Source organism: Cynocephalus volans, chromosome 1 (genome assembly GCF_027409185.1).
Source record: "Cynocephalus volans isolate mCynVol1 chromosome 1, mCynVol1.pri, whole genome shotgun sequence".
NCBI classification, from domain to species: domain Eukaryota; kingdom Metazoa; phylum Chordata; class Mammalia; order Dermoptera; family Cynocephalidae; genus Cynocephalus; species Cynocephalus volans.
This window is the reverse complement of record NC_084460.1, coordinates 34,077,256-34,090,565: the sequence shown is the minus strand read 5'-3', so window position 1 is coordinate 34,090,565 and position 13,310 is coordinate 34,077,256. Positions and strand designations below refer to the sequence as shown.

General features: G+C 37.0%; 1 protein-coding gene across 5 annotated transcripts in view; it reads right to left on the bottom strand.

Annotated features, from left to right (window-relative positions):
• RALGAPB (Ral GTPase activating protein non-catalytic subunit beta) overlaps positions 1 to 13,310 on the bottom strand; it is an 88,148-nt gene that overhangs the window by 4,078 nt on the left and 70,760 nt on the right. For 4 of the 5 annotated variants that reach the window (XM_063090272.1, XM_063090279.1, XM_063090291.1 and 1 more), the window contains 7 exons: positions 13,022 to 13,180; positions 9,483 to 9,648; positions 7,324 to 7,446; positions 5,564 to 5,700; positions 4,788 to 4,896; positions 3,945 to 4,023; positions 456 to 604 (listed from right to left, as the gene is read on the bottom strand). In XM_063090272.1, the coding sequence (XP_062946342.1) occupies positions 456 to 604; positions 3,945 to 4,023; positions 4,788 to 4,896; positions 5,564 to 5,700; positions 7,324 to 7,446; positions 9,483 to 9,648; positions 13,022 to 13,180 (922 nt within the window). The remainder of the gene's footprint in view (positions 1 to 455; positions 605 to 3,944; positions 4,024 to 4,787; positions 4,897 to 5,563; positions 5,701 to 7,323; positions 7,447 to 9,482; positions 9,649 to 13,021; positions 13,181 to 13,310) is intronic. The other variant, XM_063090285.1, reaches the window with a different exon arrangement.

The window sequence follows — 13,310 nt, the reverse complement described above, 5'->3', positions numbered from 1 at the left end:
CAGACACAGCACTAAGATAAAAGTGTCAGAAGAAACACACAACGACAAGGGAAAATAGAATCCAAATCTGCTCTGACAATCCATTTCCTGCCATGGATCACAAAGAGCTATCTTCATCTTCTAATACTAGAAGTTCGTAAAGTTCTACTTGTACTTATCAGAATAAGGATAGTTTAAAACAGACCAGAACATGCTCCCTTTTTAACAAGAGCCATAGCATTTTCTACATGTGGAGCCTATTAAGTGATATTATCACTTCCTTATTTTTACTTCTTTATAAAAATATCAACGGAGGGCTGGCATGGCTCACTTGGGAGAGTGTGGTGCTGAAAACACCAAGTCAATGGATAAGATCCCCTTACCGATCATCTTTTAAAAAATAAAATGAAAATAAAAATATTTAAGAAAAAGAAAGAAAGAAACCTTAACACTTTGGCTACATTTGAAGACCTTACCAAGTGCTCGCCTGCTGACTATCATCCCATCCACAAGAGGAATGACCATGTTAAATTTTCCCATGGCTCCTTGAATTTTTATCCGGAATAATCCAGTTTTTAAAGGATGGATGAAGATGACAGGAACTTCTTTTTCAAGAGTCGTAGATCTTAAGAAAAGAAAACTCTTTTTACCCCAGACACACAAGAGTTGAAGTTCCCCATATGTAGCATAAGAAATACCAACGGGACCTGTTGCCAGGCAGTGGTTTGAGAAGAGCCAAGGAGTCAGTCTGCTCAAAATTATCTTCCTGGGGGCCCATGTTGCTGCCCCCTATAACACCTAGCCCAAAATGCCCATTATTGGGATCAGGCTTTTTAAGCTAACAAAAAGGAGCTGAAAAAATATACTTGGAAAACCACTGGGGACACGTTGTAGAAGAAAATGCCAGAGAACTCTATTGTGGGTAACCAACAGTCCTGGAACCAGCTATGGGACTTTCACTTAGTTCTCCCTTCTTGTAGGGAACAAAAGTATGGCTGGCCAGAGTGCAGGGAATTCCAGCACAATCAAGGCTGGCATCTCAGAGCAGAAGCAGGAAGACAGTCTAGACCCATTATGGGAATCCTGATATAATTTTTTTTTCCCCAGAACCAGAGGGAGGAAGTTGTGAGGGCCATTAGTCTGGGCCAGCTACAAGTGTCTTCCCTCAGCTGAGGTGAACGGGGCCAAAAGCCCTCACAGCCTCTGACCAGGCAGCAGATGCTAAAGGTCAACAACCACGCCTTTAGAAGCTTGAGTTACACATCACATGTCAGGAATAGGTCAACCCATCTAGAGGTACTCACGTTATTCTGTGATGCTACATGTTGGGGTTTTTTTGCAACACAATGAGCTTTCTTTCTATATAGGTAAAGTGATTTTGACCAAAGTAATGTAGAGTCAATTTTTAAGAACTTAAAAAACAAAAAATCAATCCTAGAATAACTTAGTCCCAAAGACTAATTCTAAACTTTGCTAATCTACCAATAAAACACAAATTTTATAGTTGAACTGTATTACAATTTTTGACCTAAAAAGATTAAAACATGAAAAACAGTATAAGACAGTTGAAGTTCTCTTCCAAATTATTTCTAGAAAAGTCTACTTCATGATAACTATTTTATGGTCTCTTTAGCAAGTCAGTGTCATGAAGAAAAAAGGGAAAAAGGACTGTTCCAGATTTAAAAAGACTGAAAGAGTTAATACCAGACACATGGTCCTGGGGTATATTCTGGTTTGAACAAACCAATTTAAAGAATATTTTAGGGAAAATGGAGAAATTTTAATATGAACTGGCTATCAGATGATATTAAGAAATTATTATTAACTTTATTACTGTGCTAATATTATCCTTAGCTATCTGAAAAGTGTTCTTACTTTTTAGAGATGCACACTGATGTATTTAGAATAAAGTATCTGTAATTTGTTTTAAAATACTTCAGCATAAAAAAATGTAAGTTTTAAGACTTGCCCTCTTCTAGAAACTTCTTAAAAATGATGCTAAAATAAAACATCTCTACTGATTTCGTTTCAACAACAATAATCTAACACAGTAGAATAAATTCTTCTTACATGCAATTAAAATTAGATCATGTAAGTAGAAGGAACTTAAAATACCAAGTTTGAGGTAACAAACTTCTCTGATGTGAAAAATGAGGTTAGCATTTGGGTTCAAAGGCCTGGGTTCAGATCACTTTCTCCTGCATTTACTGGATGTGTGATACTGAGGAAAAAAACCTCTATGAGCCTATTTTATCCCATTGGTAAACAGAGATGATATTTGTAATTTTTGGAGTTACAAACCAAAAACAAGCAAGCAAAAAGCCTTGAAACTATAAAACCTATACAAATACATTGCTACTATTCTTGGAATCAGATTATTGTCTTTTTATTCTTTTTGTATATGGGCAGGTAGACTAGAAATTTTAACATGATAATAAAGTTAGTATTACATTTTACTTAAAAATATTTTTCCATTAAATGGCTCATATGATTAGGATATTTTAAGTGCTATTTATCCAGAATGTTTTGACCAATTTAGCTCCATTATTTCTATCTAATATTGCTACTCTATTATAATGGTCTTCATTAATACTTAATTGCCTCTACTTCTCTATTTTAATTTTTGCTACAGATAAATGTAAATTAGCAATTAATTATACCATTTAAAAATCCTTGCTATGATGCTCAACATCACTTATCATCAGGGAAATGCAAATCAAAACCACAATGAGGTTTCACCTCATACCAGTTAGGATGACCACTTTCAAAAAAAAAACAAAAGATAACAAGTGTCAGTCAGGATGTGGAGAAAAAGGAATCCATGTACACTGTTGGTGGAAATGTAAATTGGTGCAGCCATTATGGAAAATAGTATGGCAATTCCTTAAAAAATTAAAAATAGAACTACCATATTATCCAGCAATCCAACGGAACTGAAATCAGGACCTCAAAGAGATAATAATAGCATTCCCATACTCTCTGCAGCATTATTCACAATAGCCACAACATGAAGCAATCTAAATGTCCATCAATGGATGAATGGATAAAAAAAATATGGCATATAATACAACAGAATATTTCTCAGCCTTAAAAAAGAAGGAAATCCTGCAATTTGCAAGAACACAGATGAACCTGGAGGACATTATGCTAAGTGAAACAAGCCAGGCACAAAAAGATAAATCGCACATGACACCATTTGTATGATGAATCTAAAGTAGTTAAACTCATAGAAGCAGGGAGTAGAATGGTGGTTGCCAGGAGCTGGAGCAAGGGGGATATGGGGAGGTATTAGTCAAAGGGTACAAAGTTTCAGTTATGCAGGATGAATAAGGCCCAGAGATCAACTGTACAGAATAGTGGCTATAGTTAATAATACCGTATTGTGTACTTAAAAATTTGCTAAGAGGGTAGATCTTCAGTGTTCTTATCACTAAATAATAATAATAACAAAGTAAGCAGGAGGAAACTTTTGGAGGTGATGAATATGTTTATGCATAGATTATGGTGATGATTTCATGGATGTATACTTATCTCCAAGTTGAATACATTAAATATGTACAACTTTTTGTATGTCAATTTTATCTCAATAAAGTGCTTTTTAAAAAGTCCTTGCTGGGGCCAGCCTGTGGCTCACTTGGGAGAGTGTGGTACTGATAACACCAAGGCCACAGGTCCGGATCCCTAAGTAGGGATGGCCAGTTAGCTTACTTGGGAGAGCATGGTGCTGACAACACCAAGTCTAGGGTTAAGATCCCCTTACCGGTCATCTTTAAAAAAAAAAGAAAAAAATCCTTGCTAATTTGATAACCTTGTGCATTTATGTACAAATATCTTTCTTTGTTATTTTTCTCTATTTTTATTTCTTACTGCCTTTAACCCCTTTGTTTCATTATAATTCTTTATTAAGCTGTAACCAACATAAAAAGTTGACATGCTGATAAACTTCAAGTAAATAAAGAGTGTACCTCAAAGAACTGCTACTATTTGCAGTAGTTTCTACACCAGTACTGATCTCTGCCATCAGATCTGAGAGGGGAAAATTTTCTGAAAGAAAATAATAGCACTACAATTAATATCTCCCTTATTCTTCCCAACAAATAATAGGAAATCTAATTTCCTAATCTCTTTACACAGCAGGCAATAAGTATATGGATTGTGCTATACTAAAATATATAATCCTAACTATTCCCCACAAATGACATATTTTAGCTAAGTTCATCTAAAGCAGAGGGTTTTTAGAGAACATGATTGATGGTCTTTGAGGGCTTGGTTGGAAAGCAACAGTCACACTTTCCCACAAACTCTGAGCTGGATGGGATTCTAGGCTAAGTATATACTCCTAATGCTCTCATGTTGCTTACATAAAAATCATGAGAAACTTACCATACCAGAACTCTTAAGGACAAATTAACCTTTACACTAAAACTAGACAGTAGGGCGTGTGGAGAGAGGGTGAGTAAAGTGCTTCCTCTTCCACTTTCCAGATGTCCTGGGATGACTGGGACCAACTGGCAACTAACCATTAACTGTAATACCAATATGAATAGCTAAAAGTTTTGTACCTACCAGTGTCATCAAATTTTCACAACTATGAAATAAGTGCCATGACTGTCTCCATTTAACAGATGAGTAATCAAGGGCTTAAAGAAACTGAGTGGTAGAACTGGGATGCAAACCCAGGCTTGCTGTACTCCTGTCCCAGCTCTTGGCCACCACACCATGCCTATACTGCCATTCCCTTTAGACATTTAGCAAGTCATTATCATTCTACTTTCATTTTATTTATGGAGAAAGTCCTTATACAGTACCTATATCATCATAGCGTTCCACCCAGACTACGGAAACCCTTGTCTCAGGTCCAAGGGGAGGCACAGGGCGACCCTGAGGCAGCTTCTTCATTCTGGAACTGGGACTGAGCTATATGAAGAAGAGGAGACACCAAAAGAAAAAAAAAAAGAAAAAGAAGAAGAAAGAAAGAAAGAAAGATCTGACTTAATAAAACTACCCAGTCATACATTTATCAAGACGAGGGGAGAAAAAAATAACAACTGTGATAAGGTAAGAAAAAAATATAAAAGCAAAAGCTCTCGTTTTATCAACACCAGTAAATGTATTATTTTATCACACATGCATACAAAAGCTCTTTTCTTGGAGGGGCTGTGAGCCTCACTCAGTGTACTTATTCATATACTGAACTATTCTCCAGCATGTTTTCATTTTTATATGGTCACACTTGATTAAGTTGAACATTGCATGATTGAGGATATGGAATATATAGCTACTGCTGTCCCTTTAGTGAATATTTCAGGAACCAAATAAAAACTAGGACTTAAAAGAAATGGGACAGAGAACCAAGTATGGGACCAGAGTGGTGGTATCAAGTGAAACAATGAAAGCTGTCTTAGAATGTTGTTAGACTGAGGAAAAAAGAATCATGAGAATTTGATTTAAAAATTACTACTAATGAATCAGTACTCTGCTATAATTACTCTATAGGTTAAAGTTAAAAGCTTTTCAGGCATGATTCCATAATTATCCCCATTTCACTAAAAATATTTAGAGGTATATCAACAAAGTGACTTACCCTCTGTGAGGAATTAAGATTGTCTGTATGATTGGGGAAAAGCTCAAGCGTCAGGGATGGCTGTTTCAGAATTCCTGGCATAAGATCCATATTTGAATCACTATCTTGGTCTGAGATGTTACTTTCCAATGAATCAGCTATGGGATAAAGAAAAAAATCAATTATAACACCTAGTACTTCTTTGCAGCAAAAGTCTTTAAACTAATTATGCTAACTAGTCTAACAAGTCACTTTAAGCACTGCTTCTAGAGCAAGGGCTGACAAACCTTTCTGTGAAGGATCAGATAAGAAATATTTCAGGCTTTGCTGGCCATACAGGTCTCTCTTGCATATTCTTCTCTGTATTTTATTTATAACCCTTTAAATATGTAAAAGCCATTCTTGGCTGAATTTGGCTTGTGTGCTGTAGTTTGCTGGCTCCTGCTCTACAGGATAACTGAGGCAAGACTAGAAAATATTTGACTTCTCACAGATGTAGAATATAATTAAGTCATCTGTTATATTCTGAATTATTTTGATTACATATTCTATCATTTTGCTCTATGCCAAGTAGGCACTGGGACATCCAAAAGCTACAGAGGACCTAGTCTCTGTGATTAAGGAACAATCTGGTTGGAGAAAAGCATGCTGAAAGTCTAAAAAAAAAAGGGCCAAAGAAATACAAATATCATGAAACAGGAGGAAGCTGAGTTGGAGTGGGGCACAGTTGGCATAGGGGAATGTTTCATGGCAGGAGACAAAGACCTAACTGCAGGAGCTACAGTGCAAGAACAAAGCTCTATCTCTGGGAGGACTTGGCTGGTACAAACAGGCTGGGCCAGAGAAACCAGGCAGGTACTCAGCCCATAGAGGAAAGATAGGGCCTGGCTTCTGGAATTAGGGTGGTAGATCATGGCCTTGACAGGAAGGCAAATAGCTGCTATGATACCGACCTAGCCCATGGAAGTTCCATCCTTCCAGGGACATAACTGGTCCCAGAGAATGACTCAGGGAGGGGTCTAGAGTACAAAATCAAGGGTCCAAGTACAAGAGTTAGGAAGCTGCCAAAGTAGGGCACAGCAAAAGTCATTAGCCTGAAGATGAGAGTGTGAAAGTGTGATGTATAGTATCCCATCCTACAAATGGTCTCAATGAAGAAGGTGAAATTTTTGACCTATACTATCTGGTCAGGCACGAAGAAAAAGGCTTAATCGGAAAAATGCAAAGATTCAAGGCAAAATAAGACTAAGTTCAGACTAAGAAGCTACAAACACTCCTGATCCTTAAGAATAGTCTCAACTGCCATCTTTTCTAAGCTGCTGAGGTTTCTTCTGCTCAGTGTTTGAAGATCGGCCAGATGCCACCATGAGATCCTTCCAGCTGTAGGAGTCTATAAGGTTCCATATAAAGGCTCACACATGAGAATAGGGAAACAGATGAGGGTTCACTCACAATTACAGAAAGAAATGAACAAACTGGAAAACAGGGTTTCTATGTATTGATTAAGCTAATTAAAGAAAGCCAAAAAGTAGGTTGAAGTGGGACTTCTTCACTAGTTAAAGATTATTAGAGGGTCAGTCTGCTAGTCTTAACTACTTTTCATAAGAAAGTTAAGAGAAGATAACTTCTTATACCCTTTGCATAATCTAATAGTTATAATGCCTTAGAAATTGATGAATGCCTTAGAAAACTTCAAAATCTCTTTCAATGCAGTAACACTGCATAAAGCTGTGAATACAAAATTAGATCCTAAAACAGCACAATTCAAAAAATGCTCTTACTTAAGGACTCCACAGGAGAAGGAACCACAAAAGCTATTTCTGTAAGGGCATCAGCATAATACAACACCTTCTTCTGTCCATTGAAAATGTTAGCCCCAACATCTTCAGAGGAAATCACTTCATCTAAGAACAAGAAACAATACATCACTGCTTTAAAAAGTGGAAAAAATCAATGTCATTCTGCTTCATGAAATGTTAACTGTTTAATAAAGTGAAAAGAAATAGAAGATATGTTTCCAACAAGAACCAATTAGTCTGTAAGAAGAATAAACTATAAATGTTCACTAAATGTCTTTATACTAACTTTAAATCAGAAAATCTTAATTTTACAGCCTCTAAAACTATTCTATATCAGGCCACTTCTGATTAGCAGGGCCTTTAATTCATCTGTATGAGACAGATTATGGGGGGCAGTCCTTTTGAAACAGGTAAATCATTAAAAGGAAGACCACTAGAGTCTTTCTAAAGGGGGTGGGGGCAGGGTGTGTGCATGTGTCTGTGTACTCTTGCTTTTCGTCACTCTTTACTGTTCCTCAGCTGTGCTTCTGCTCCACCTTCCCCAATGGTCAGTGATATAAAAACATACAGGCAGTTGTGGTAATAGTATATAGTCTAAGCCAGCAAGACTAAATTAATAAAAGAAACACTCCTGAAAGCCAGTATAGTTTTCAATTACAATGAACACAATGTCCTATCAATAATACATAAAAACCAACAACCAGACAAAAATTTGGGCAGAGAAGGAAGAAAGGAAGGGAAGGAAGGAAAGGAAGGAAAGGAATAAAAAAAGAAAAGAAAGAAAAAGAAAGAAAGATATGAAAAGATACTCTCTTAACCATAATTAAAAATAGAAAATTTCTCACCTAACAGATTGGAAGATGCCTCTCTAATGCTGGTGAAGACGTGGCAAACAGGAAGTTTAGACCAGAGGTTAGCAAACTTTTTCTTTAAAGGACCAGATAGTAAATATTTTAGGCTTTGCAGGCCATATGGTATCTGCCACAACTACTCATTTCTACCACTGTAGCATGAAAGCAGCCATAGACAGTACATAAGTGAGAGTGTGGCTGAGTTTCAGTATTCTACAAAAAAGGGCATGGACTGTAGTTTGTTGACTCCTGGTTTAGACTTTGGGCAGGCACTTTGTATCTGTTTTCGTAGACACTATGGTTACTGCCCCAGCACCTGCTCCACCTGCTTCTACTCTGTAGCAGGAATAAAGTGCAGGTAGGACTGACCCTTCATAGCACGTCTAACTTCTCTATATCTCTCTATCCATTTCTCTTGCCACAAGGACAGATTTGGGGTAGTCCAATTGCTGTGTAGCTCAGGATTTGGGGAGTAAGTGGATTCTGAGACCTGGCTAATCTCTCCTCTTTGGGCTAATGTGGCATGTTAATATAAAGCCTGGAACTGCCTTTCTGCACTATGAGAGAAGACAAGCTGGGGACAAAGCTAACATACTGAGAGTAGAGTTAAAGGAAAATTGTAAAGAAATAAAACAGGACTGCTGATCAAATGACACCACAAACTTAACCAACCCCTGGAATTTTCCATTACATGAGGCAACAGATGACCTTCAAAATCTAAGCCTGTATGGGTTAGGTTTTGTTACTCGCAACAATAACCATCCAAGTGATATATTTATCAAAATGAAAAACGTGCACATTCTTTATCAATTCTACTTATGGGAATTTAGTCTGCAGATATACTCAAGCATATAGTCAAGGGAATATGGAAACTAAAATTATAGTATATCCCTAAATACTTTGCACTTCAACCTTGGTTGAAATTAGAAGAAGCTAGAGGTCAAGTCAAAATAGTATTTAATGGGAAAACTTGAGAGTGTAATCTTTTTGACCCAAGAATTCTGAAAATTCAAAGCACTGACACGGGCATTACCCACTTCAGAGAGATAATAGTAACTTTCCAGTGACCTTGGGAGCCCAGGAATAAAAGAAACATCTAGAAGAATATACAAACTATTATTAAGTGACTCCTATGAGAATTGGGATTAGGATATGGAGACTTTTCCTTTATATACCTCTGTTTGGTTTTGTATTTCGGTTTTTTTAAACAAGACTACAAATTCATAATAAAGTGGGAAAAATCAAGAGTAATAAAACAAGAAATAAATAAATGAACATTATGAATTTCACCTTGTTCAGATCCCTCACCATCATCACAACTGTTAATAGACCAACTGGTGGAAACGTGCCCAGTCCAACCAGGGTGTCTGCCGACATCTACTGACCAGCCAAGGGAGAGCAAAAATTCTAGGAAGTGTGGCTGAACATTTCTGGAAGACTCCACATTCTTTAAAATCTGAAATACATACCAATCATCAGCTATAATGAAGGAAACAAAAGAACATATCAAAATAAATCTTCATAAAAATTGGTTAGCTTTGAAACTTCTGACAAATCAAGTTCAAGCTTAGAATAAATTTGGAAGTGTATCACTGTAGTGAAAAATGCATGCCCTGGGGTTAGACAGATTTGGATTGGCTGGGCCTTAAGCAAGTTTCTTAAAATCGCTGTCTCAGGGGGCTGGCCCATGGCTCACTCAGGAGAGTGTAGTGCTAGTAACACCAAGGCCATGGGTTCAGATCCCTATATAGGGATGGCCGGTTAACTTATTTGGGAGAGCGTGGTGCTGACAACACCAAGTCAAGGGTTAAGATCCCCTTACCCGTCATCTTTAAAAAAAAAAAAAAAATCGCTATCTCAGACCCTTCATCTATAAAGTAGAGATAATAATGATGGTTTGGGACTGGCTGGTTAGCTCAGGTGGTTAGAGCATGGTGTTGTAACACAAAGGTCAAGGGTTCAGATCCCAGTACCAACCAGCCATGGGAAAAAAATAAATAAATAATGATGGTTTTGAAGACTAAATGAGATAATTCAAGTAAAGCCCTGAGCTCCCCTTCCTGGCTAAACAATTACTAAACCAGACATGTTTACTATAAATAAAAGATACCATATCCTTGCCTTCACAGAGTTTACTGGGTCGTTAATGATAAACATTACATAGTAATTTGATACAAATGTTGACTAATGTTATACAAGTACAAACCTATTAAAAATTCAAAAAAGATTAAGGGTAATTAATAAATGACTATAAAAATATCTTTTTCTTAGTCCAAATGAGAGAATGTAGCCATTACAGGAAAAATGAAGTGACCAGAAGGTTCTCTCCTCTTCACTAAGTACCAAATGTAATGTTTGGGCTTTCTACTGGCCTCAGAAAGGAGAATCCTTCATTCCAGTTTTATTTTATTTTATTTTAGTTTTAGTTTTTTTACTTTATTTTCTAGGAGTCCTTCGTTCTTAAACAGTGGTTCTCATCTGGTGGTAACTGTGCTCTTCAAGGGACATTTGGCAATGTCCAGAGATATTTTTGGTTGTCACAACTGGTGGGGCACTATTGGATCTAGGGGGGAGTGGTCAAAGATGCTGCTAAATGTTCTAAAATACACAGGACGGCCCCAAAACAAAGAGTTATCTGGCCCAAGATCTTAATAGTACTACTGTTAAAAAACTCAGTTCTACAGGGAAGGCAAATAAGAAATTTCTCTCTAAACTAAAAATAAAAGGGGGACAGAGAGCAGAGTGTATTAAAATCATCTGGGGAATTTTCTAAAAATAAGATTCCCTTAGTTTGTTCCAGACCTACTACATCAAAATCAGCAAAGGCAGGATCGTGGCATCACTATTTTTAAAAGCTCCCCCAAATGACTTTGACGCAGCCAGTCCACAGACCAGTATGTCATTCATACAAAGCTAATCTATGCCAAGACCAAAGGGAGGCCTATGACAGTCAAAATATGGAAAGTAACACCCATTACTTCTCAATCCACTGGGCATCATTATCAGGTCATTACCTCAAACATAAAGCTAGTCTCTTTAGAAGTACACCTATTTAGTTCACCCATATCCCTTCATATTCTTATAGGTGCCAGGAAGCTGATTTGACAAATTCCAGTTTTTGCAATTAAAATTTTTACTTAGAAGTGAAACTTTTAAATAAACTATTTCTGAATATTTAGCCAGGAAGCATGAATGAGTCAAATTCAACTTGCAGTCTCCTTGCTGGTAGCCAGAAATTATCTAAATCTACCCTGTGGCTAGGGAAGGCAGGTCTCAGTCATTCCGAAAGAGGCCTCAGGGAATCTTTTCTGTTTCCTAGTCACCCTCAGCCCCTAGAAACCTGAGGAAATTGAACTGATTTACAAACTGCATCAGGGGGTTGTGTCTTCTTTCACACGTAGGAGAAAAAAGCCCCATTCTTCTCATATGAAGAATGCACTAGACTTCTTTCAAAACAGATCCCATACCCCAGTAATTAATCCAGTTTTACTGAGATTCTTCCAAAAAAGACTTAAGTCCACCAGTCAGTCTCATCCCTAGCTGCCACCAGCCCACCTTCTCACAAGCTCCAAGCATATTGGACCCCATAACGAATATCATGAAGACGCAATATTCTCTCACCTCTGGGGAATTTACATGTTACTACTTCAGTAACAATAGGCTTCTGCCTTTTTACCAACAGTCAATGCATACCTCAAAAATCAGCTTAAACATCTTTTCCTCCAGGACACCTTTTTAAAACCAGGTTACATTTTCCTGTTATGGATCCTATAACATACTTTAAATGTCCCTATTAGCATACTTCACTATGGTTGCTTATTTAATTGTCCGTCTTCCCCTCTGGATAGTAGTTCTAAGAAGCCAGAAATCTTGTAGATCTCGTTCGCTACTGTAACCCTAGCACCTAATAGGCAGCAGACACTTGATAAATATTGAATATCAATAACATGAAATGAGAAGAACTCTCATAAATCAATTTTCTTTTCTGGTAGCTCACCAATAATTTAAAACAGTGCTTCTAGTGTAAACATTTTGGGAATTTGGTCAATTTCTTAAGGTGTGCTAATTTAATCTTACAATGATTACAGTAAAATTCCAAGATCAGATAGTCATAGTACTCTATACATCTGAATGTTATATTTTACAGATCTTTCTTTGGTCCTTTCCTAGTCACAATAGGTATCTGCCTGCGCACCTCATGTTTCAACTATTCATTTCCAAGAGAAGGTTCAAATCTTCAGCCATTTGCTCTCAGTTTTCCATTCTCACCTTTCTTATGTTTTTCTTCATCCTTCTAGTCTCTCTGTTACACAGATCCAATAGTATTTTACTTAGTCTTCTGTTTTTATTCTTTGCTTTATTTCAGGTGTTATTTCCCCCACTGGACACTATGCATGCCTCAGCTGAAATGATTTGCTTGTGAAATTACATGGAAGGTGAGCTCCTCAAGAGAAGTCTGTTACTCACTTCCATACCTTGCCACACTGAACCATAGGGAAGATGTTCCATAAATTCTTGTTGCTGTCATGTTACTCTTCTTGAGCAATCAGGCCTAGCTTCAACTTTTTGTGGCTACCTTCTGTATTTTAGTTTCTTTTGTTTTATGAATCTGAACTCCTTATGGGGAAGAAAAACATGCTACAGGTCCTATCTAAATCATATTCCTTGAAGGTCAAAAGATGCAGTACTCTAAGCATCATAGTTTTAATTAATTCAGTTTCTGAACTGGTTCATAATAAGTCTTTAAGTATCAAGTATAAAATACTCATTTCTTACCATGGACAAGTGCAAAACATGTAAAATTACCAAAAAAATTTCAGGATTCTTACCTCTTGGTTTGTTTTCTGACCTGGCTTCATATAGAAAATAAAAACTGTGTCAAAAGGACGACATGGCAAGAGATCCAGATACCCAATGTCATCAAAAAACCCAGGTATCGTGGAATCAAGCGCAATGAGGTGAGGAGGTAGACGACTATTTGCAGGTTCCTACCACCAAAGGAAGAATAGAGCAATTATTATCTCTTTTCCATTATTCTAATTACAAAAGCAATACTTGCTCATGTTTTAACAAAAATTAAGTAAAAAAAAATTATAAAGTGGCAGAAATAAACACGAC